At 41.3% G+C, this 27,109-nt stretch overlaps 1 protein-coding gene across 1 annotated transcript in view; it reads right to left on the minus strand.

Moving 5' to 3' along the window:
- Positions 1-6,178: 6,178 nt before the first annotated feature.
- LOC122794790 overlaps positions 6,179-27,109 on the minus strand; it is a 228,216-nt gene continuing 207,285 nt past the window's right edge. The window contains exon 6 of the mRNA XM_044063409.1: positions 6,179-7,277. Coding sequence (XP_043919344.1) covers positions 7,129-7,277 — 149 coding nt within the window. The 3' untranslated portion in view covers positions 6,179-7,128. The remainder of the gene's footprint in view (positions 7,278-27,109) is intronic.

Here is a 27,109-nt window from a genome sequence, read left to right on the forward strand (position 1 = left end):
ACCGGAGTGCTTGCGTTATCTGGTGGATCCTAGCACCCGACAGGCAGCTCACCGTGACCTTCTCTTTATTCAGCCTGGTGAGCAAGACCCAATCCTCCAAAGGCAGATGTCCTATCTGGTGGACCCCAGCCATAAACAAACTATACAATAGAAGGAGGAAGCTACTAAATGATAGAGCAAAATCCCAAAAAGGGAAGGCATCACTGATCAGTATTAGCAAAAAACTACGGGCACTCATAAAATTGTCTAAGGCCAGCTTCGAGAGAAAAATTGCACAGGACACTAAGGATAATCACAAGGCTTTCTTTAGTTATGTTAGGAACCTGGGTGGTAATTCCCAGATATGCTCAGAATTAGTCCAAAATGACAAAAAATACACTGAACCCACAGACATTGCCAACATCCTAGCTGACAGGTTCAGCGCAAACTTCTCCCCCCCACCAAAAGGGCAAATATCTATCCCAGCAGAGTGCTGCCCCCCTGACATCTCAGATGCTCAGGTAAGAGCCGCCCTCGCCAAAGCTAAAAACACAGCATCAATGGGACCAGACGGTGTCCCGGGCTGCATCCTACATGAACTCCAAGAAGAGCTAAACCCAAACATAAAACTACTGTTCAGTCTCAGCCTTACTACAGGATATGTGCCCAAAGAGTGGCATACAGCAACAGTGGTTCCTCTCCATAAAGGTGGTGCCTCAACGGATCCTGGAAACTATCGCCCCATAAGCCTGACTAGCTTGGTCTGCAAAGCTATGGAAAGCATCATCATGGACCTCATAAATAAAGATATTGGGGACCCACAAACACTGGATCCTACCCAGTTCAGCTTTGTTAAGGGCAGATCCTGCCTCTTAAACCTGGTTGATTTCTTTGAAACAGTCACCAAGGCCATTGACGAGGGGAAGGTGGTCCACACAGCCTACCTGGACCTCGCAAAAGCCTTCGATACAATACCCCACTCGGGCATTATAGATAAGCTCATCAGCTTAAATATAAACCCCTATGTCACTAGATGGATTGCAAACTGGCTGAAGGACAGAACCCACATGGTTAGAATTGCTTGAGCCATGTCAGACTCCAAACCAGTTGCAAGTGGTGTCCCACAAGGCTCAGTCCTGGGACCTCTCTTGTTCAGTATATATTTCTCGGAGGTACAGGCCAACACAGAAGGACTGTGGCTGATCAAAGTTTGCAGATGACTGCAAACTGGGCGCCATAATCGACTCTCCAGCCGACACAAGCATCCTCCAAAAGGGCCTCATAGAAACAGACAACTGGTGCCAGAGCCATGGCCTCAAGCTAAATGCCAAAAAGTGTATAGTCATCCCCTTTGGCAAAAACAAAGTGCCCACAAATTACCACATAGGTGGTAATCCATTAATTACAGAAGAAGTAATTAGAGACCTGGGGACCCAAGTTGATAGCAATCTCTCATTTGACAACCACGTGGCCAAAGTGGTTAGAAAAACATTTTATATAGCCCACCTAATCATGAAGGGATTCACATCTAGATCAGGGGAGGTCATCGTGTCTCTTTACTCATCCCTCATCAGGCCCATAATTGAATACAATGCCCCTTTTGGGATGTACCTTACCAGACACCTGCAGCAACTGGAAAGACCCCAAAAGTACCTCACCAAGAGGATCAAAGGGCTCAAACAGATGCCATATGCTGCCCGGTTAAAGAAACTCCAGCTCTACTCAGTGGCATACCGCCTGTTCAGAGGCGATCTGTGCCTGACATATAAAGCCATGTCCAACCTGGAATTAATGGACATGCTGCACATCAGAAAATCAAAATCCCATCGAGCTACGTGCTCGAGAGACTTGAACCTCAGCGCTGAAATAAATAGGACATGCTGGAGGGACAGATTCATAACCCAGAGGCTCCCTTCACTCTGGAATAAAATCCCAGTCCAGGTTAGGCAGAGTCCCTCATTGACTCTCTTCAAGAGGAATCTTGATGAGTGGATGGGAGATCGTAGGTTTACCCCGGGTATCACTTCTGTGTCACTGTTAGACAGAGGCACAGTATACTAACCTCGAAAAAGGGCATAGCAAAATAAATTTAAAATGGGTGGCGAAAGCCAAACACATTCTGGCTAGGCTTATAAATGCCCTAGGGCAGATAGCCTAGTATGAACACATGAACCTAATAGAGTCACCTATAACAAGAGTATCAGGTGTGTTATTCAGCCTTAAGGGCTGTGGCTGCTTGGCACACTGACTTTGTGGGTTATGTGTTGTGTGTGTTTTGTTTTGAGGTAGCGTTTGCTTGGATGTCTGCTTTGGAGGTCTCTGTTGCTTAGGTAGATTTTTATTTAGAGCCTCCGAGTATGTTTTTCTGTATTTATGTGTTTGGTTCGCTGATGTGGTGGGACTGTGTGATACTGGAATTGTGTTGTGTGCGGTTACCTTATCCTCCTGACTGGTTACACCAATTTTGAGATGAGAGAGCTCAGCCTCCAGTTTGGCTAAATAGTTGCATCTCTCACATATATTTGAACCTGTTTGGAGGAGGAGAGGGTTGTCCATGTACATGAGACAGTTGTAACATTGCCTCAAATTTCCCAGATTCACCAGCTGGACTGGAGAGGAAACCACTGACTGACCTTTGGACATGCTAGAGTAATATAGGGAAACTGAATTTAAGACGGACCAATAGAGGACAGGGTAATCGTAGAGAGTATAAGAGTAAGTAGTGCTTATGGTTTAATGGTGCTAACTTGTAGGATTACTTAATTGGACCAGTGAAGGGCCTTAGAATGACAATATGGTGTTTAAATTGAGAGATAGAGCAGTTCTAAGGGAAAAAGTGAAGAGCAGACTTTGTGGAGCCAGGAATAGTTTAAACCCAATTAGGCGGCACTGCCCGCTGTTGCGCTATGCACAAAAATGCGCAAAACCGCGCAAAAGAGGGTTTTAAGAGAGAAAGATGAAGGAGTTTTGGAATTGACCCAAAATGGCCAATAAAACTACAGTTTCAAGTCAGTAACCACTCCCACAGGGGCAGGCAGGCTGCTCAACGTTTTTCACTGCCACTGATCAACAGAGAGATTTCCCTTTAGCCCAAGCACAAAATGGCCTCATAGAAATTTACAAACAGTTCAAGAACAGCAAGCCTGTAACTGAACTTTTTTAAATCTCAGAAAAGTGGGAAAAAACAAGATTTTTTTTTGTTTTTTTTTTGTTTTTTTCAGAGATAGCAGAGGTTCACAAGTATCAACAAGTTATAACAGTGCAGTAAATGACCCCACACAAGAGTGCTAGGCCAAAGACAGATAAAATGCAAGTTCTGAGAAAAAAACAATTTTAAAAATAAGTGCAAACAGGAAATTCAGTAAACAGCTCTAGGTTGTGCTCTAAATACAGTTACTAATGCAGAAATCAAGTTTAACAAGCCAGAAAATGCTCAAAATAGGTGGCTATGCAGAAAAACTTAGCAAATAAACAGAGGAAAAATACTTAAAATCTCAAAAGTGGCTCCTTTCTTCTCTCAGCGTTTTCTCCTCTTGGTGGGTGCTTCACCAACAGCCAACAAGCCTGAAAAGATGCCCAAACCACGAGGCAACCAGGTTTTAAGAGAGGAAGATGAAGGAGTTTTGGAATTGACCCAAAATGGCCAATAAAACTACAGTTTCAAGTCAGTAACCACTCCCACAGGGGCAGGCAGGCTGCTCAATGTTTTTCACTGCCACTGATCAACAGAGAGACTTCCCTTTAGCCCAAGCAAAAAATGGCCTCACAGAAACTTACAAACAGTTCAAGAACAGCAAGCCTGTAACTGAACTTTTTTAAATCTCAGAAACGTGGGAAAAAAGCAATATTTTTTTTGTTTTTTTGTTTTTTCAGAGATAGCAGAGGTTCACAAGTATCAACAAGTTATAACAGTGCAGTAAATGACCCCACACAAGAGTACTAGGCCAAAGACAGATAAAATGCAAGTTTTGAGAAAAAAACAATTTTAAAAATAAGTGCAAACAGGAAATTCAGTAAACAGCTCTAGGTAGTGCTCTAAATACAGTTGCTAATGCAGAAATCAAGTTTAACAAGCCAGAAAATGCTCAAAATAGGCGGCTATACAGAAAAACTTAGCAAATAGAGGAAAAATACTTAAAATCTCAAAAGTGGCTCCTTTCTTCTCTCGGCGTTTTCTCCTCTTGGTGGGTGCTTCACCAATAGCCAACAAGCCTGAAGAGACACCAAAACCACGAGGCAACCAGGTTTTAAGAGAGGAAGATGAAGGAGTTTTGGAATTGACCCAAAATGGCCAATAAAACTACAGTTTCAAGTCAGTAACCACTCCCACAGGGGCAGGCAGGCTGCTCAATGTTTTTCACTGCCACTGATCAACAGAGAGACGAGATAGATGAAAGCCTTACTTTAGACATTTGCAAAACACTTAAATGGCCAGAATCAGGGAGGTAGACTTTGTGATCCCAAGACAGTGAAGTAGCTCTTGTAGCCATACATCTCAACTGTCCAGATTTTTGCAGAATGTTCAGGTTTTTGTCTCATATTTTTGGTCTGTTTCTTATAAAATAATTTATTTTCTGGATTTTTGTGTGAAATCAGTGAGGACTGAATTCACTAAATAATGACTGGTATTTGAGTTTCAGACTTCATATTCTTTAGAAAAATATATGGTTACACAAGACATTTTATTCTTATAAGAGCAATATTTAAAATGTCTGCCTATTTTGGGGGCTTTGTCCACCCCTTTATTTTTTGGGTTTGTCCAGATATCTTGTGCTAAGAGGTTGAGAGAGCTATACTTGTAGCTTGTGAGTGAAAGCATACACATCAAAGGGGAGGAAGTAGGATATCCCACAACAATGCTGCTATTCACATCAGCCACTGGGGGAACATTAGCAGTCCAAATAGAAATGGTCTCATTTCAAAAATGCCAGAAATGGCACAAAACATCTTCATAACTACCTGGATGATAGTACCCTCCAGTTAGCTCTGCCTGCAGTAGGGGAAGGCGTGGTTTTAGACAGTCATGGGGATTAAAAACAATATAGAAAAAAGGAAACAATTCTAGACTATTTCAGGATGATCCAGTTAAATAACTACCAATGTATGCAATAATAATTCTTCCAAACAGAATAGAGTGCAGTTTTTTTATACTTACCTAATGAAATAACTTCCTCAACTAGAAAAACGTTTAAACGTTTCTCAGAAAGAAAAGGAGAAACTACAACGTTTACGCTCCACTGATATCTTGGGAGCTCTCAGTGTACCTACTATTGTGTAGGCTCCTACCTATTGCTGTAGAGGCTGATAAAGGGTGATCTGTTTCGGGTCTTCAGGGCACTGTCTCAGCCTGTCCCTTTTGAAACACTGTGCATATAACACAAACCTCATTGGCTTAATGCCAGTTCAAGAATCATAAACAGGATCAGCTTGTGACAAAGCAAAATACACAAATCTGCACAGATGACAGAACACTATACAACTCATATTTCAACAAGGCTCATCTCTGTCTGCTTTTAAGAGATCATTTAATAGTTTTGAAGTGATCAGAAATAGAAATGCAATTCAATTATTCAGGCATAAAGCAGATCAGTAGATTGCAACCTTGGAAACAGAAGAGCATGAAGATATCCAGAAATTGTCTGCTTCTAGAACACTGTCAAATCATGGTTGGGAGGATGGCCTAATGGTTAAGGTGTTTGCCTTACAAACACAAGGCACAGGGTTTGAATCTCACAGGGGATAATTGACTAGGCTTAAAAAAATGGCACGCAAGGGCAGTTAGCCGTGTACTAATCTATGAACCTACTAATCTATCTATGAAATGCAATATATCTTTGTTATTTCAGTATGAAATATACACACTAAAATAAACATATTATGTATCCACCCATCTGTCTGTTAGTTAGATGAACTCAAACAAGTTAGTACATGATTCAAATGGTAAAAAGAGTTTGCAAACAAACTATATCATGTTAACTGGGGTCTGAATCTCAGTCTGCATTGGCTGACTTCAAAAACTGAACAAGATGACAACCATAAATTCTCCAGATCACTAATGAAAAAAGTGCATTAACCTACACAATAAGATATCATTCCACAAATCCCTTAAGGATTCTGCAAATATACAGATGACTCAAGCTCATTTTGTGAAATTGTTAATCAGAAACACAGTTTATAAAACTGAGAAACACGCTGTATGTTATTTTAAAACGATTTTTATTAAATCATCAACAGAGAATACAGAATAAAGACTGCACATCACAGACTTAACACACAGTCTACATCAACTGTATATTACATTGCAAGCCATTCATCTAAATACTAGAGTGTCACATGGCCTTTTCTCCATTTAGGACCACAGCTGATAAACACCTGTATAAAATTTTCTCTTTTGAGGTATCAGGAATATCTAGGAGCTTTTCACAAATATTTCATCCCATCTTGTGTCTTCTGCTCTGCCTCCTAAAATATTCTGTGATGAGGCTAGTTGCGTCTCTGGAAACTGATATGGAAAGTGTAGCAACACAAACAAAAATAAAAGAGAAGGAAGAGAAGAGAGTTTTCACAGAACAAAATCAAGGAGACTGGCTTGTTTGTGTAGCAAGTACCTTTAATATTAGGCCAAGGCTCCCTTTTTTCTTTCTTTCTTTGCAAGTATTTAGTATGGCTGTCTGTAGGCTGCATCACCAAAAGTAGTTTCTTCCCACCTGTCCATGACAGAAAGACAGTGCACCATAGCCGGTAACAGCTTTCTGTACCTCAGTGTCCATGATTAACCTACATTATGGAGGTCTCATATGTATTAGAACCAACAAAATAGCATGTTGTTATTTCAAATATCGCTTACCAAAGTCTAGCAGTAACTATTCAAAACAAGTGCAAACAGGAAAACCTGTGGATATCATTTATTTCTTGCCGCTAGACTGCATCTAAATCACTTCTGTAACTAAGAAATTCAAATATCATTGCATTTCATATACATTTATTTTAATCACAATAGCACACACCATTAAAGAACGCTTCTTCCAGTACTTTAAGTCACAAAGTACACTTGGATTATTTCTTTGGTGAGAAAAATCTACCAAAGGCCCAGCAAATGTATCTTTTGAAAGGATGTTCACTTCTGTTGCAACAGATGATCTCATGGTTTCAAACAGGTATCCAGTATGCAGTCGGTACTTCATCACTGCTGGGTTCAGGACACTTTTCAGTGTCTATGACAGTTAACCAGGAAGTAGTTTTATCCTTTACAGCTTCCTGTACTGGGAATGGGATATCATCTTCCTTTTGGCTGTTAACTGCTTGGAAAAACAGGAACATTAATTAGAATGTCTATAGTAGCATTTTACTTCTTTTTGTTTTGTGATATTCTTGTACATTCAAAAAACACACCTTATTTGCCATTAAAATTAAATATATTATTTCACTAGGTTTTACAATGCTCTGTCTGCCCTACACTTATTCTCTAACCTGAACCTTCATCTCTGTTCACAGTGCCATCTTATCTTTCAGTGTAGTCTCAGTGCCTCATTTACTGAACCCTTCTCTGTCTTCCTACGTTTCCTCACAATTACCCTGCTCATTCAAGGAAGCAAATGCTCACATCAAAAATGAACGAAACATAATCCACTTAAAAACAAGCTCCCCTGCACCTATATATATATATATATATATATATATATATATATATATATATATATATAAGACTGAACTTGGATAAACAGCAAAATGCATTTCTAAGTAAATTTTTCTGTTTCACTTTTTCTCCACATCAATGTGGTTCTATTGGATGTGCTAACACTAGAATCCCTCAGGGAAGAAATGCTTCAGCAAATTGTAAGTGGGTCTATATTACATTGACGAACGGTTAAATGTTTGAATCTCTAAAGGTCGACCTTTAGAGATCGAACATTTAAGTGTTTGAAAAAAAAAATATTACATTTTCGAACACTTAATGTTCGATCTCTAAAGGTCGACCTTTAGAGATTCGAACATTTAAGCGTTCGTCAATGTAATATAGACCCACTTACAATCTGCTCAAGCATCTCTTCCCTGAGGGATTCTAGTGTTAGCACATCCAATGGAGTCACATTGATGTGGAGAAAAAGTGAAACAGAGAAATTTACTTAGAAATGCATTTAAAAAAAGGTAAACCCTGCTTACACCCTTTAGTTTTTTTTGTTTTACTTTTATTTTTTTTAATATTTAAAGATATTCGAACACTTAAAAGTTCGATCTCTAAAGGTCGACCTTTAGAGATTCGAACATTTAAGCATTCATTTATCTAATACAGACACTTGTAAGTGAGCAAAAGACATATGGACAGGTGCAGTTATATGATTACCCTATAGGGATGTGAAGGAAACCCCCTTTTGCATGTTCATTTATGTTCTAAAACATATTTCTTCTGAGATTTATCTACATCTGCTTTAACTCGTACTTTTTATTTACATGTGTAGAAAAATGTGTGATTATTCTTTGTATTGTTCTAGTATTTAGTACATTCATTTTTATGTATCCCAGTGCCTTATGCTGTATCAGAAAGTAGGAGCCTTGCTTAAATGCTTTTCGTATGAAGAGATTGAAAGAGTTACTGACTCAGTAAACATGAACACCAATTTAAAGGATGTGCATTATTCATTCAGAACATGAAAAACTGCCACAGTAAGCCTTATTTATATTTTATCCAAGTTAACCAGGTAAGTCCACTATATTAGTCACTTTAAGTGTTAAAGGAGCATTTACTGGTTAAGTGACTTCACACACAGATGGAATCATATCAATTACTATCAGATGAAAAGTATAAAGAGCTCACAGGCTGTCCACTCCGGACAAACTGCCCAACTTATTTATATAATGGTAGAGAATTGGTCTCTTATTATCAGTTTATCAGGGCTGCTCAGACTTTGGTGTTCTTAGCCAGAGATCTGAGCATGGAAATTATCAATAATTATATAGTAAACCTCCAGACAATGGACCCAACCCAGTTTAGTTTCATCAAGGGCAGGTCATGCCTACTCAGCCTGGTGAACTTTTTTGGTGAAGGTCACCAAAGCAATGGATGAAGGCAAAGTGGTTCACATTGCCTACTTTGACCTGGCCAAAGCATTTGACACAATACCCCACTCAGACATTGTTGACAAATGGAAGAGTTTATGTACAGACCCGTATGTCACCCTGTGGGTAGTCAACTAGCTCACAGACAGGACCCAGGAAGTTAGAACTGGGTAGTCCAGCTCTACAAAGAGGCCAGTCACAAATGGAGTACCTCAGGGATCGGTCCTTGGACCACTCATTTTTGGCATTTACTTCTCTGAAGTCAAGGCTAATGTCAATGGTCTCTGTCTTACTAAATTTGCAGATGATTGCAAATTAAGAGCTGTCATTGAATCCCACACTGACATAAATGTTCTCCAGGAAGGCCTGACACAGACAAACAACTGGTGCGAGAGCCATGGACTAAAACTAAATGCCAAGAAATGCATAACAGTATCCTTCGTAAGTTATTTACCTCTGGTAACTATCATATTGACAACACACTCCTTAGAGTTGAATCATGAGTCAGGGACCTAGGTACACACATAGACAGTAATCTATCCTTTTACCATCATGTGTCTAGGTAGTGAGGAAATCATTCTATGTTGCGGAACTTCTAAACAAATGTATGGCATCTACTTCCAAGGAAGTCATTGTTCCACTGTATTTGGTATTCTTCAGCCCTGTCATCGAGTACAGTGCCCCCTTTGATATGTATGTAAGCAGGCATATCCAACAAATGGAACATCCACAGAGGTTCCTCACTAAAAGAATACAGGACATAAAATGTCCTATGCAGGCCACCTCAAGGCCCTATTCCTGTATTCTGTCGCCTGCAGGCTGTTGAGGGGAGATCTATGCCTAGCATACAGGGCATTGTCAGACCCCACTCTGAAGGACCTCCTGCATATCCACAAAGCAAACAACACCAGAATGACCCATTCAAAATACTTAAACCTTGCCTGTGATATAAATAAGACCTGCTGGAGAGACAAGTATGTATCCCAGAAACTGCCCCATCTCTGGAACAACCTCCCCATCCATGTGATGCAGAGTTCCTCCCTAACCCAATTCAAGTGTAACTGGGACAATTGGATGGGGAACAGGGAATTCATCCCTCTCATGGCACTTATGCCTCTGATGGACACATGAAACTTGTAAATCATTAATCTTCCAAATCCCTGCTTGTAAATGTTTAATCTCCCAAGCCTCTGCTTACACTTTAAGGGTACCAAAACTTGTCAGAGATTTAGGATGCATGGCTAGGCTTAAAAAAGGCCCTTGAGGTCGTTAGCCTAGTAAACACCTATGAACCTATGAATCCATAGTGAGGTTTAAAGGCCTGTATTTCCAGGTTCTGTAGATGGCTGGCCTTTGTGCAGAGGGATGATGGTTGCTGTCCTCCATTCATAATGCACAAAGCCTGTTTGGAGGCCAGGGTTTAATAGTGATTCCAGAAGGCCTGACAGGTCATGTTTCATTCTGTTTAGAAGGCAACCTGAGATATTGTCTGGGTCCATCAATGCAGTGTTCTGGGCCTTAAAGAGAGCATTGAGGACTTGTTCCCTAGTGATAGTAGGGAGGTTATATTTGATGATAATTCCTGAAGGGAGTTTTGGGAGGATGGAAAGAGGGATAAAGTTAGAGCTGAATTTGTCTGCCATTAGGTTTGTTGCATCTTCTGGTTCAGTATAGGTAGCTCCATTCACAATGAGCTCTGCACACAAAGGTGTATTGCATTTGAGGTAAGGGGCATAGCTAAAGAATGCCTTGTGGTTGTCCTTGGCCCGGGAGGCCAAATTTACCTCAAATTTGGCTTTGGTAGACTTTGTCTTCTGAGTTTTTTTAGTTTGATGAGAGTCATACCTCTCAAATGCAGGAAATCTGGACAAAGCTGAAAATAACAGGGGACAAAGGCTCAAAAATAGGGACAAATTTTAAATACAGTAGAACCTGTATAATGGACTTCAAGGGATCTGGCAAAGTAGTTTGCTATATCCAGCATCTGCTATACCCAGAGGTAGTCTTACCACACAAATGAATATACCTACAGGGATCCTTAGTATGATGCTGCACCCTAGCAGGTATAGTAGGTCAGTGGAGGCATCCATTTATGATGTACACACAGAGAAGAGGAGAGGAGGGTAGGGCCAGTATGGACAGATATGGACAGGGGGAGGGGTCCAAAACTGTCAACAAGCTGTGGATGTCATAAGTGGATGCTATAATATGTTTTCACATACAGTACCGTAATGTATTACTTAAGCAATTTAATCAGTCAGCCAACAGAAAATCTTGCACTTCTTAATTTATTCTTACTTTATTCCACCTTACACTGAAATTACATGTAATGTGTTATCAAGCTATAATATTTTTACATGTATGTACTGTAATGAATTACCGACAACCAAAGTAATCAGTCAGTTTCTTCTGAATTGCATTTCTTTCTGACGTTTTAGCCATGTATGCATCTAATTTACCAATGCAAGTCATCAGGACATCTGACTTGACTGGGTCACTAGTGTTATGTTCAATGCAACATTGCAACATTGTCAGGGTCATGTTTGCTTGATGTGTTGATGGTGAAAGTGCCACTGGAGCCTCATCATCACAGGATTCATCATCCCTTTGTGCACAATCAACACCTGCAGACTTTGCCTTAACTTCTCCTCCAATCTCCTGGTCAGTCAGTACAGACTCTATCTGGACCTGCTCATCAGCTGCAAGAAATTCTTCCAGTGATGTAGTCTGGTCCAGAAAGTGCAGTTCTATCAGTCATTCAAAAATGTTGCCACAGTCACGGTCAGCTGTAGAACATCCTTGACAAACCCCACCTTCTTAAAACAATTGCTAACTGTAGTAGCTGTTATTTTATTCTCCCAAACTGAACACCCACAGTGCCGACTCTGGAGTATATCAACTGCAAAATTCTCCAGATCTCTGTTCTCAATAGCCATGATAAGTTTCCCCAAAAGTCACTTTCTCTACAGAACTTTAAAGTTCTGGATAATTCCCATGTTGCATAACTTAAGCTGGCTGATACACCTGGTTGGCAGACACTCCAGTTGTATTGCTTTAAGCTGTTCATAAACAGCTGGATCATGTGTGCTACAGTTATCACCGATCATCATTACATACCATTTTTCCTTGACACATTTTCTATCCAATACTGTCAGCCACTCGCTGAACAGATTGTCAGTCATCCATGCTTTGCAGTTGCTTCTGTACTGCACTGGCATTGACTTCACAAGAAACATCATGGGTTGGCAGACTTACTGATGGCTAACAGCGACACCTTTTCAGATCCATCCATATTCACAGCAAACAAAGTAAAATGCTCTTTACTTCCCTTGCTGCCATGACAAGGGTCTCCTTTGAATGTCATTGTGTGGTCCTGCAGAAGCCCAAACAGCAAACCTGTTTCATTTGCACTAAAGATGTTACATTCATAATATCAGTCTAGCAGCTGTGGCAGTTTATTTTGTGGGCAGTCTTTGGCCAATTCTTGCAGTACAGACTACGATTCTCCACTCAGAATGCAGAAGATAACAGCTTGGCATTTCTTAAACTGAACCAACCAGCCATCACTGCAGTTAAAGTCACCGTGACCAAGTTCACAGGTAAAACTAGCTACCTTCTCTTTTAATATTGCACCAAACACAGGCACACCAACTGAACACGCTTGCTTTAACCAAAGGAAAACAGCATCTTTAATGTCATCATATGAAGCCTTCCACATTTTCTTGCTACTATCAGCAAACTGCCTACAGGATTGGTATTTCTCACGGTTAATCCAAACAGCACTAACTATTAACTTACTAAGACCATACTTGCGTATGATGTCAGCCTGTGTTATGTTGTTATTTTCTATTAAAACGACAATCTGACATTTATTAGAGTTATTGAACGCCTTTTTGAACTAGCTGACCTCTGCCATTTCACACAAAACAGCACACACACCCATATAAATGTGCATGCATATTCTGTTATAACAGAATAAGCCAGCACCTATCAGCAGTCTGGTATAAGCAAAATTCCCTTATAAGTGAGTTTGTTATATCTGGCACCTTTTCTACACATTTGTGTGAGAGTACGGCCGGGATCTGTGGACCTTCTCCTTTATAGCCAAGATTCCGTTATAACTGAGTCTGTTACAATGGGATTATACTGCATTGCGCTTATAAACATAGAAAGTTGCTAGAATAACAGTATTTGTATTAGCAAGTATTTTCTGAAGGGTATGAAGTCTAAAACTCAGATATTTTCCATTATTTAGGTACTTCATTCCTCAATAATTTGCCAGAAAACTACAAATTTTATGAGAAACAGACCAAATATACGAGGCAAAAATTTGAACAGTTGAGAGGTATGATGACAATGCCTTTATCCTTCTGGGTGCAACACCTCCTAATTTTTACCATGATTTTCCTCTGTCTGTTATACAGCATATACATGGTGGGAGGGTGGCCTAATGGTTAAGGTGTTTGTCTTACAAACACAAGGTGCAGGGTTTGAGTCTCACAAGGGATAATTGGCTAGGTTTAAAATGGTTCGCAAGGGCAGTTAGCCTAGTACTAATCTATGAACCTATATTGATGGTGTGATTTCACCAAGCTTGCTTATTTTTTGAGTTAGTTCTGTACTTATTCCTGGTGGGTACAACTGCCTATATGTATCTATTAACATGTTTGTATAGGGTTTCTTTGAACAGTTCCACCCAGGCAGCAGTGTTCTCAGGGTTTAGGTGGGGCTTGAAATTTTGCCAGGTTATCACTTAGTAGAAATTACTTCTACTACCTACTAACTTCCTACTAAGTGATAACCTTACATTTCCTACTAAGTGATAACCTGGCAAAATTTCAAGCCCCCCTAAACTCTAAGAACACTGCTGCTAATAAAAAACTATATAAGCATGTTAATAGCTGCATCCACCAGAAATCAAGAGAGATGGCAACAGCTAACATGACATCCCTACCCCTTGTAGAAAAATGAGAAAAAGGGGATTGACGATGATGATGATGATCACTTAGTAGGAAGTTAGCCTTAGAGTAGTTCCTGAAAATTCCAGGGTTGGCTGGGGTTCTGGGTTTTATCTTTACTTCAAAGGAGACTGGTTTGTTGTCTGTCCTTATCAGAGAGCACATAAAACTAGGGAGTGTGTAGTGCTCTCCCATATTAGTGAGAACCAGATCCAATATGTGTCTGCTCCTGGCAGGTGCATTAGCAATCTGGTCCAGGGAGTTTGTGTTTACAAAATCCTGGTCTCTTTGTGTCTGTATGCTTGGTGTCATACATGATTCCCAGTCAATAGTGGAGTAATTAAAGTTGTTCATGAATATGGTATTGGGTTCAATGGTGAGTGTTTCTAGTAAGTTTAAATACATGTTATGAGTTTCCTGGGTCATAGAGGGCATATATAGCTTGCAATGAAGTGGTATGGTATTTTGCCTATGGTGATTTGAATGTGGAGAAGCTCAAGTGAATTGTCCTGTTTGATCAATTTTGAGGTATATTTATTTTTAATGCAGATCATGACACCTCCAGCTTTAGTCCCTGTCTGTGTAGTAGCTGGTCTAAATGTATGGAAGCAGTATAACCTTTCAATGCTAGGAATGTCTCTGTGGCTTTAAACCATGCATCAGTGACTGCACAGATGTCAGCATTCTTTAGTGTGAGCAGAACTTGTAGACAGTGGAGTTTCTTGTTCAGACTTGCAGCACTGAGTAGTAACATTTTTAGGTTTTCTTGGTTTTGATTTGCTATGTCAGAAGTATTTGCAGTTTGGCATCACCTAAAACTACACTATGGGGAGGACAGTGGTTTAGCTAATATTTGAAAGCCTAGAGAGAGAAGTGCAGACTATCCTTGACAATATCACAGTTAGCACAATTCTGTAGCAATGAAGGTTATGCTGCCACTAAAGAATATGGTGTGCATGTATCAGTTCCTCTACTGTTTAGTATTTCTAAACATACGACTGCCCTGATTGCATGCCTGCAGGGCATCCTCCAGCTCTGTTCGAAACCTGGAATCAGTTAACTACCTGTGAAACTAGAGGGCTGGTCAGGGAGGGAGGAAAAAACAAATCCAGGCTTGCTCTCCTTTGTCAAGCTTGATGGCAGTGGTACTCACTTTGCGACCATATACTGACAAAGAAGCTACCACTCTGGGATGTCAAATAAATTATAGGCAATGACAGCTCTTTGCAAAGAGTATTTAGGCATATGCATGCTGGTATCTAATAGTATAGCAAAGCAGTTAAATTTATGAGCTGTTAATAATCTTCACCTGAAAGTCACGTGTTTGATTCCCTTAGTCTACAGTTGTGTATGGTGCGATTCTAAGTATATCAGTTATCAGACGAAAGACCCTGGTTTACCCTTATAACAGTCATTTTTGCCTAGTGAGCTTGCCCAATTAACAATGACTAAAATAAACTATATGCAATGTATGCTGACACAACTCAGCTAGAAAGCACAGTATATGCTGTATTGGATGGTGGGTCTGGTTGTGGAGTCTTAGATGGATCTATAGGAAGAATACCCCCATCAATAGTATAATGATGACTGACCCTGCCACATAGCTTCTGTATCCTTCATGATGGTGTTTCTAACCTCAGGAGATGCAAGGAATAGTTCACAGCCTGTGCGGTCTGCTCACTGTAATTCTGTGTGCGCACGCATATCTGTATGTGTGTATGTATGTTCCAAACTTCCCCATATTAGCTTATGTGATAGTGGGGAATGCCTTGTGAAACTCTCATGTTCTGTTCAAGTGTCACTAATTCAGATGGTGACATAAGTGAAGCAAGTTAAAATACAACATGAAACGTGAAATCATCTCATCCCAAATGTACTCTGTACTAAAAAAAAGCATGCAGCAAAACCACTCCCAAGTGTGCTATCAGGACTATAGCCTCGCAGTCGGTACTGGGATGCAAGAAAGTGCTACTCTGTAGATTACTAGCAATACAAACACACAAACACACACACACAAACACACACACACACACACACACACACACACACACTAAAGCACACATGCACACACAACAGTGTGATGGTTCCCTGCCTTATGCGTCAAAATGTTATAAAACTGATGTGACATAATGTAAATAAAACTGATGTAAACCGAGTATTGTTATATGTAGTGAAAAAGCATACTTTCTTTAAGAGAGATGGCTACACTTTTTATATTAGCTAAAGCTTCCCACAGGAAGTGCTGTTAGTGAGCAATTCTTCCATTAAAATGGTATATCAATGGACAGCTACAGTCCTGTTAACCAGAGAAGTTGACCTCGATACAGGGGGAGACTGTGCCTGCAACAGAGATTCTTTGGAGTGTGCTGCAGTAAAAGTGAAGACATTTCAAAATAACTAGAGGGAGCCTAGACTATGTTATTTTTCGATAGAAGAGATCTTTTATACAGTTTCTGTTGTGTGACCTGCATGTACAAGAAGTGACAGCATCAATATGTCTTCTCTTAGATAGTATTATCTCTGCTGCATTCTTCTACCACAGTATTACAAAAATATTATGAAAATATGAGAGTCTCATCAAACCTCAAACGCTCATGACTGAACACAGAAAGAGCAATCATTTTAGACTTTCCTCATTTCCATTTCTTTGAATTTCTTATCACTAATCACAAGATCTATTATCTATTTTTATTATCTGTTTGAAAAACCAACTAATATGCCTCAGTTGTTCAATGTTCAAAATCTAGTAAGTATTGTTTGTACTGTAATAGTTTCATTTACTTCACATGAATGTAATCTAATTAGTATGTGTGATTGTTAAAGAATGTCACTTAATGTCTGTTCAAAATGTTTCTAATATGTTAAAGCTTTTTCCCCTGGGCCACCACTGAAATTTTTTTTTAATTAAAACCCTGTAAACAAAAGTAAAATAAATAAATAAAAGTAAATAAATTACAGGGCAGGTGACATGAGTTCAGTTACTGGCTCAGATGCTGGTAGGAGCTAGTTGACGGGAGTGAGTGGCCACTGCCAGCTCACCCATCCTGGGGGGAGAGAGGCAGTTCTGGCTCACCATATGGGTGACATCTAATGGGAGCACTAGTATTACTCCTAGTGGAGGTCAAGCCTATCAAGCCTTTATTGTTTGAATTCTCACACTCATAAGTTGAGGGTAATATAACAAGCAGAGGCATGCTTCCCTTGGGAAACAACAATATGTGTGGATGGGTTGCTTCCTAGGTGAGGTATGGAAGCCCCACAGGGCCAGCAAGCTGATCCACTCACTACCACCCAACTCTCGATAGAGATTGGAAGGCTTATTGGGATTCATGGGAGGGAGCAAATGAGCCATAGGGCTCTCATCTAGCCTGGCAATACCCATCTTCTATTCCTCCCGTATAAATGAGCCAATGGGGTAGACATGGTGAATCCATCATGCAAAGTCCTACAGGGAGCAGAAAATAAATTAATAAATAAATAATCCTACAGTGATATTTTAATTATAACTTGTGCAAAGTCTGACAATGTCAAAGTAGTCACAGAAGATCTCAAAATAGCCGCTAGCAAACTTGTTCTGCCCAGTATTTCCATACATTGTGTTATAACAAAGATCATCCTTTTTTATGAACAGTAAGAAGATCAATATAAATCAAACAAAATCTTTAAAGTCCTGTATTACTCTACATGTCACAAGGGGTATTGGACTTGAGGAAGATATTTTTAAAAGATAACAGTAAAAAAAGAAGTTATGTACCTACCATAACGTTCCATGTTAGTTGTCTTCATCTTGCCTTCCTTCCTGCTGTTTGAGTTTGGATCCGATCCACGGCTCCGACTCGGCCATCTTCTATAGCTCGAGAGCTGTTTACTGGCTCGAGGCTACCCCTTATCCCAGAATGCCCAGCATCAGCTACCAAGATCTCGTTTGTGATAGCGCACACTAGACATTAGTAGAGTAACCAGTTACTAAAACTGGTTGTGCAATACACCTAAACAAGGAAAGAGTTATAGATTTACCTGGCATGTGAAGTAATAAAAGATGCTCAGCCAGTGAAAACAAAAGGGAACTCCACACAATCCTCTAGGAAGGGGGAAAGAGGGAGGGATGCAAGAAGGAAGGCGAGATGAAGACAACTAACATGGAATGTTATGGTAGGTACATAACTTCTTTATGTTAAGTTGTCTATCTCGCCTTCGTTCTTGCTGTTTGGGACAGTGTCCCTAGCACCTAAACTCCCGGGTGGCTCATTGGAACAAACTCTTCAGAACAGTAGAACCAAAGGAAGCTCTGCTCCGGGAGACCATATCTACCTTGTAATGAGAGATAAAAGTGTGGGGGTTTGCCCAAGTGGCAGCTGCACAGATGAGTCTATGGGCAACCTAGACTGAAATGCCACAGAGGTGGCTAATGCTTTAGTGGAATGACCTTTTGGTTTAGCTGGTAGCTCTTTATTTCGTAATTTATAAATAAAGGCAATAGTATCAGATAACCATCTGGATAAGGTCACTTTAGAAACTGGAAGACCTTGTTTGTTGAAAGCATAAGAAAGAAATAACTGGTCTGACTTTCTTAGTTCCTTAGTTCTATGGAGGTAAAAACACAATTGTCTGTGTACATCTAATTGGTGGAGCTTGTATTCTGCCTTGTTGCTCTGATTAGGAAAGAAAACTGGGAGATCTATGGATTGATTTAAATTGTTCTCTGAGCAGACTTTAGGAATAAAGGATGGATTGGTCCTCAGAGAAACTCTGTCCTTGTGAAACACCAGGTAAGGAGGACGAACACATAGTGCTTAAAGTTCTGAAACACATCTAGCTGAAGTGATAGCAACCAGAAAAAGTGTCTTCCAAGAAAGAAATTTTAATGGGCACGATGCTGCCGGTTCAAAGGGAGGCAAAATTTAGGAGGCTAAAACTAAATTGAGATCCCAAGGAGGGGGAGGATCTCTAACTGGGGATCTAAGAAGAGATGTTCCTTTCATAAAGTCTTTGCAGAGCTTATGAGACATTATGCTAGAATTAAACATACCGATATGAAAATTAGAAATGGCAGCTAGTTGTACCATAATGGTAGCGGAAGCCGCACCAGACTGAAAAAGCTGTGTTAGAAATTCAAGAATTTCATGGATTGGGGCTGAGAAAGGATGTGATAGTGGGCTCAGAGGTGGTAGGTGATAGTGGGCAGGTGCTGGTCACGCAGTTGAAGAGACCATCAAGGAGCCTGACTGAAAGTCCCAAATGTCCTGAAAGGACAAATGGCTGAGAAAGGATCCAAATTTCTAGATTCTGCCCAGTAAGAAAACCATTTCCATTTACTAGCATATGTTTTCCTCGTAGTAGACTTATGTGAGGAAACAATAATATCACGGACTGCTGGGGAGATATTTGAAACCCTGGCTAAGGTTGGAAGTGGAGTAACCAAGCTGTGAGCTGGAGAGTTTGAAGAGATTGATGCAACCCGCCTGATTGGTGAATCACCAGATCTGGAACCGGGTCCAGAATCCACGGTTGATCCAGAAGGTGAAGGTGTAGGAACGGGAACCATATTTGTCGAGGCCAATATGGGGCATTGAGGATCATTTTGCTACCCAATGATTTTGCTTTCTGTATGAGTCTTGGAATAAGGGGAAAAGGGGGAAAAGCATAAAGAAGTCCCTGAGGCCATTGTGAACTAGAGCATCTCTGAGTATATCACCTGGAAGAGGAAGTAGGGAGAAGTAGCTGCTGCATTTGTTGTTGAGAGGAGTGGCAAATAGGTCGCAGCAAGGCTGTCCACATTTGCAGAAGATAAGATCCGCAACTTCCTGATTCAGAGACCACTCGTGAGGCATGAGGATAGCTCTGCTGAACCTGTTCGCTATTACACTGGATTTCCCAGGGATGTGCATTGCTATCAGAAAATGTTGTGAGGAAATCGCCCATTGCCACAGTCTGAGTGCTTCTTGACATAAGGGGTAAGACCTGGTCGCGCCCTGTTTGTTGATGTACCACACCACTGACATTGTCTGTTTGGATTGCAATGGTCCCAGAAGGAAGAGAGTCTTGAAGGGCTTGCAACTCTAGGAGAACCACTCTCATTTCTAGGACATTGATATGCAGATGGTACTCGTGAGGTTGCCAAGTGCCTTGGACTGTCCTGCCTAGATAATGCCCTCCCCACCCTATCAGGGAGGCGTCCGTCGTCACTGTGGCTACCGGAGAGGGTTGTATGAAGGGTCTGCCCTGAATTAATAGTGGGGAGACCATCCACCAAGAAAGGTGCATTTTGCATGTTTCTGTGATCAGGATCATGTGAGACATGGGTAGTTCCTGGAAAGACCACTGCGTGAAAAGAAGCCACTGAAGGATTCTCATGTGGAAACGTGCTAATGGGACAAGAAGAATTGCAGCTGCCATGGAGCCAAGGCCTTGGAGGACATGTCTGACTTGAACCCTTTTGCTCTGCATTAGAATTAACAGTTGTTGACGAATAGTGGAAACTCTTTCCTGTGGTAATCTTGCAAACATTTCTTTTGTGTTTAATTCTACTCCTATGTATGTAATAGACTGACAGGGCAACAAGGCAGATTTTTCGAAGTTTACTGTAATGCCTAGTTGAGTGCATGATGTGATTGTATAATCCCATGCCTCTAAGAGTTGATGCCTGGTGGTAGCAGTCAGGAGCCAGTCGTCTAGATAGGGAAACACCTGGAATCCTTGATGCCTCAGGTGAGCCGTGGCTACTGCCATACACTTGGTGAACACCCGGGGGGCTGAGGTGATACCAAAGGGCAGAGCTCTGAACTGGTAATGACTGGCCCCTACCCGGAAACAAAGAAATCTCCTGGAGCATCTGTCCATCTTGATATGGTAGTATGCGTCCTGAAGCTCTATGGAGCACATCCAATTGTCCTGACCCAGAAAAGGGAAAATGAACTGCAGTGTCACCATCCGGAACTTTTCTTTTTGTACAGAATGGCTCTTTTTTCTAGCAGTCTTGAAACTTCTGTGACTGCTTGATCTCTTAGATTGGGTGGGACATCTGGGATAGGCTTTTTCAATTCTATGGGGGATTGATGGAAGGGAATTTTGTAATCTCAGGATATGATAGATAGTACCCATCTGTCTCTTGTTATATTTTGCCAGGCTTTTGGGTACAGTGAAAATCTTCCCCCGACTGCCTCCAGAGATGAGCAGTCGGGCAACCCTTCAGGGATGCTTGAAGGGTTTGGCAGAGAAAGTTTCTCTGTCACCCTGGTTTTGCGGTCCCCCTCTGCCATGAGGGTGGTGTCTGTTATTGTTGTTTCCCCCTCTGCCTCTGGGGGAAAAATCACCACGTGTGTCAGGCAAGGGTCCCTGGCATTTTTGGAACCACATCTTTCCATTCTTCTGACCCTTGGGATAAGGTCTGGAAGGAGTGGAAAAACAGACTCCCATGGCAGAGAGAGTCTTGCCTTCTTGTTCACACCTGGTCAACGTGTCTTTCACCTGAGGCCCAAAGAGAAAAGAGCCATCTACTATTAACACACTACTATCCCCAGGCAGAGTGGAATCACCTAACCCACTAGGCTCCAACCCAGACTGTCCAATGCAAACAGCTAATGCCTTCAATTCTTTCTTCACCACTACTATACTAAAACTAGCAAATCAGCAAAACCCAAACATATCTAACTTGCCCAGTCCAAGCTCTACTCCTTCCCCTTTTCACCTTGAACCTATACCCACCTCCTATATCTCTTCCCTACTTCAAAAACTAAAACCTAATACCCCCTCAGCTGACCAACTACCAGCAGAATACCTCAAAATAGGAGCCAAAGCCATTTCCTACCCAATCTCCATATTAATCAACAGAACCTTAAAAGAAGGTCTAATCCCATCAATCTGGAAAATCTCATATATTATTCCTCTTCATAAAGGTGGCAACTCTACTGATTTCTCTAACTTTCGTCCCATTGCTCTACTCTCCCCACTTGCTAAAATCATGGAGAAATGTATCCATAAACAACTTATAACCCACCTACTCCACCATCAGCTCCTAGCTAACTGTCAGCACGGTTTTCTGATGTTTCATAGTACCACCACAGCCTTACTATCCTTTACCAACTGTATCAACAAAAATCGTAACAATAATACTCTATCCTCTGCTTTCTTTCTAGACCTATCTAAAGCCTTTGACATGGTTAATCATCAACTTCTCCTCCACCTACTGAAGTCCCTCTCCTTCGACTATTCTGCCATGTGGTTCACATCCTATCTGGATAACCGAAAACAAGCTGTTCTCTGGCAAAACCATCTCTCTGACCTTCTTCCTACCTCTCTAGGTGTCCCACAAGGCTCAATTTTAGGTCCACTACTGTTTTCCATTTTCATAAATGACCTTCACCTCTCTGTTCCACAGTCTACCTGTATTCAATATGCTGATGACTCCACTATCATTTGTTCTGCCTCATCACAAACTGATCTTCATTCTCACACACAAAAAGCCTTCTCTACTATTGAAAAATGGTCACTAACCACTGTCTTCTTCTTAACCCTAAAAAAACCAAACTACTGCTCTTTACCCCATATCATCTATCTCCCCCTTTCCATTTCACACTTAGATCCGACGATGGCACCGTTATCTCACCTGACCCCACCACCAAACTCCTTGGAATTACTATTGACAATCAACTAAAGTTTGACACTCACATAAATTCCACAATTAAATCTACCAACAAAAACTTAGATCCCTTTATCGCATTAAACCTTTCCTGACACCAGTAGCCAAAGCCACAATAGCTAGAACCCATTTAATCTCTACCCTGTTATATGCTTCCCCCATATATACCAATCTTTCTAAAAATAATCTTAACAATCTTACTAGATCATACAATAATATTGCTAGATTTGCTACCAACTCTCCTTACAGGACCCACCATTGTCAGAATCTAAAACAGCTAAGATGGCTTGAATTACCGTACCTACTACAATTTAACCAACTTATAATCGCCCACAAAGCCCTACACCAACCCAATAACACCCCAATTCTCTCTACCTTTATAAGACCTTATAATAATTTGAAGAATCTGCACTCTGCCAACAAAATGTTGATACACACTTCCTTCTCTAATAACTTAGCAGGTGATTCCTTATTCTCAAACTCAGTTGGTAAAATATGGAATCAATTACCAAATGACCTCACTACCCTTACCTCTCTCCCACTATTTAAAACTAACCTAAAACTTTTCCTCTCCAATCACTGGTTATGCTCTTGTAACAACCCTGACTAACCATTTGTTTTTTCTCTAACTACCTGTCACCAATCAAAATATTATTCTCTACCATAAATCTCTACTTCTAACCATTCCTTATAACTAACCCTCCTCCTTATTCTTTGCACTCTCCCCCCTGAGTATTACTTCTTATCTGTAACTCTATTAGCCATTTTTTCTGTCTTATTCTAATTTTTGGTAACTGCAGAGGTATTACGCCATACTAATATTATTGCCAAACTTTTTCCTTGCAATGTTCAAAATGTTGTTTTAAAATGTCTGTTCTATAAATGTAAAATCTAAATGTTATTGAATGTTTTTGTATGTCTCTATGATGCTGTGTAACTGGAGCTTTTCTCCCCGGGCCTCCACTGAAAATGGACATGTATCCAGTTGGACTAGCCCGGTAAACAAATGTAAAATAAAATAAATAAAATAAATCAAAGGGAGTATTGGTGAAGGACGCTCAAAAGGGTTCCGCAAACTGACACAGCCGTATCCACACATGTCTCCTGAGAGCCACACCTGTCCCTGTGGCTCTGCTTGCTCCATCAGCTGCATAGGAAATCAGCCTCATGGAGGAGTTAACTATGGAATTAAGAGTCGCAAGCTGAGAAGCTATTTTGGCTGCTGCTCCCTCAGCTGTAGGATCTTGAAGGGTATCTCCAAGCTCTTTCAGGAGATCCCTTTGAAGACGTGTAAAATGGCATAGATAATTGAAAAGGTCACTGAAGCAAACATTCGCTTTCCATATCTGTCCATCGTCTGAGACTCTTTGTTCAGAGGATGAACAGAAGAAGAGGTCTCTGCTAACTCTTTCTTAGTGGCTGCTGCTATCACCAAGGCATCAACAGGCACACCTTTTGAGAGGAATTTTTGTCCTGGGGGGCTGTAATGAATTTATTTGGTCTCCTCGGAGTAGGTTCCACAGAATCTGGAGCTGACCAAGCCTTTCGAGCCACTACAGACACGAGTGGATTGGAAGGAGGAGATACCCAGGAGGTGGAAGGTCGGGAACCGAATGCGTCCAGGTATACAGACTCATCCTCAGTAGGGGCTAGGGAAGTCCAGTCCCTCCTCTGCTAAGCATTTCAAGGATGTCCGAAAAGGAAACATCTTCAGAGGGAGACCTTGGGGACCCTTCCAATTCATCCATGTCTGCATCCGAAGTGACAGACTCAGGGGAGTCTATGCATTTCCTCTTGCACTTCTTCTTCTGGGGAGGCTCCTCCGAGTGATCAGGGTAGGCTTCGGAAGAAGAGGGATCACCCAATGGGGTGTCCTGGGGCATAGGTTCTCTACGCTTGGGGTCTGGAGGAGGAGTAGAGGTTGGCACAGACACCACGGGGGGGGAGCCGATGAAGCTGGCAGTAGAGCTGTCTCAGTGGACAGCACACTCTGCATGACCTCGAAGGAGTCCTGACCTCTAGGTAGAGAAAGCTTCAGCTCCAAAGAAACAGGAGTCTTTCTCCGTATCGAGGGTGATGGCTCCAAGGCCGATGTTGGAGCCGAGCTCACCTACGCCGAATCTCCGAGGGAGAGAATGGGGTCGGACAAGGGTCCGATGCCACTCCCCCCCCTCAGAGCCGATAAGAGAGCCTCAGTGCCAAGATCCCTCAATAGAAGGTACAACCGAGGTAATTGGAGCTGACGTCAGAACCGAAGGAGAAATTATCATCGGCGCTGACGGTCCTACTGCCTGCAGATCCATTGTCTCCAGCTCCGAGCTAAAAGTAGTTGGAGGAGGAATAGAAATAGAGGCGGTTGGAGCCGATACCTGTTGAGGTGGGCTGGACAGAATTTTTGCCAGTGCCTGTGACTTAAGCAACCTGCTTACTACTCTCTCCACATCATGATCCGATAATCTAGAGGATCAAGAGGAGTGGGAAGAATGATGGCTACGTTCACTCTCTAATAAAGGTGACTGTGGGGCCGAGTGGATGGACTCCAAGGATGGCGACCTCAGTCTCTTATGGCTCCGAGATGGCTCCGAAATAGCAGATGGAGCCAGCGGAGGAGTTGTGTTGTCGGTGCCATCCGGTACCGACATACTTGGTTGGTCAAGTAAAGGAGTTGGCTCCGAAGGTGGAGCCGATGGCTTGACAGACTTAGGGGATTTTGCTGGCTGAGTACTTTTAGCTGGAGAATCCTGAGACTTCAATAATCCCCAAAAGATTAATTTGTTTTTGCTCTCCTGCAGGACCCTTGGACTAAAAGCATGACATCAAGAACAGGAGTCCTGCAGGTGAACAGCGCCCAAACAATAAACACAACTAGTGTGCCCATCTGTCAGAGACAGTTTCTGACAGCATGAGTCAGACATTTTGAAGCCAGATACCTTAGTATCTTTAGACATTATAGTAACAACAACCACACAACAAATAATGAAAAACTATACTATAAAAACAAGAACAAATAGAGTTTTTTTTTTTTTTTTACAGTTAAAGAATAGAAGGAAAGCCTCTAATTTAAATGGCTATCCTGTGGGGAGGGTGGGAGGGAAAACTCTCTAATTTAAATAGCTATCTTGTGGGGAGGGGGGGAGGGACAACTCTCTAATTTAAACGAGTTCAAGGGAACAGAAGGTCTAAGAAATATGGAGCGACGGCCAACAAAGCTAAAATACACAAGACTGCAAAAAAAGGGATAAAGGAATATTATCTATATACCAAAAGATAATTACTTCACAAACTTTCAAGAAAAAAAGTAACAATATATAATATCAAAAAGATTATACAAGCCTGAGCCAGTAAGGAAGCAACCTCGCAGCTGAAGCGGCAAACGAGATCTAGGTAGCCGACGCTGGGCATTCTGGGATAAGGGGTAGCCTCGAGCCACTTAACAGCTCTCGAGCTATAGAAGATGGCTGAGTCGGAGCCGAGGATCGGCTATGAACCCAAACAGCAAGAACGAAGGCGAGATAGACAACTTAACAAGTAATATTCCTTACTTGAGGGATTTACCATAAGGCCATATATTCAACTGCTTGACTGACCGCCAGAGCTATGTCTTAATGTCCGCTTGAAGGTAGCTCCCCCTGGCCATGTCAAAATGACATTCAATAAAAAAAAGGTTATATTCATACCACATCTTCAGCTCTTTTGGAAAAAACAACTAGCATGCTTCTACCTATGCATGGGCCCCCGACTTTTATATGTCAGCTTTTCAGGAGTCTGGCTTACAGTGATTCCTGTGGGTTGAATAGAAACAATTAAGCAATACTGACTGCCTTCTGTAATAAAGGGTAGTGGAGATCCCTTGTGACCCTCTATCATACCTATACAGGGTTCCATCTATTTGCAGTCCCTAAGGATGGTGGGAGGGAACCTGTACTGTAGTAATAACTATGGTTATGGGGACCTGGGAACATATGTGGACAGTGTCTTAGCTTTGACCATCCTGTATCTACTGTTGTAAGAAAATAATTTATTTATTTTTTTAATCTTTTGATGACCAGGTTAGTGCCACTAGGCTAGTAGTCTCTTTTTATGGAAGACTCAAGGTGGTATTTATACTACTAGGGAAAATACAGCCAAGGCATCAGGTAACTTCCCCTACTTCTCATTGCTGTGAGTAGGATCCATTTTGGAGGAGGGCTTCCTTTTTCGATTCCAGGTGTAGAGGAGGCCCAAAGAAACAGGGAGGCAGATGGAGAGAGACGAAAATGCTGGAATAATGAAAGAAATGAAGGAGAAAGCAAATACAGAGATGGAAGAATGTTTGGAGGATTCTAAGGAAATGTTTCAAAGAAACTTGTTTGATGGAGATGACTCAGCAAACAATGGCTGCATAATTACAGCCCTCCAGATGGGAGGGTTGCAAGATGATTTACTTAAAGAAATGGTGGTGCAGAGTGAGCCAGAAAATGAAGGAGATGGTTCTTGG

Source organism: Protopterus annectens, chromosome 2.part1 (assembly GCF_019279795.1).
Source record: "Protopterus annectens isolate FY-2018-M chromosome 2.part1, PAN1.0, whole genome shotgun sequence".
In the NCBI taxonomy this organism is placed as follows: Eukaryota; Metazoa; Chordata; order Ceratodontiformes; family Protopteridae; genus Protopterus; species Protopterus annectens.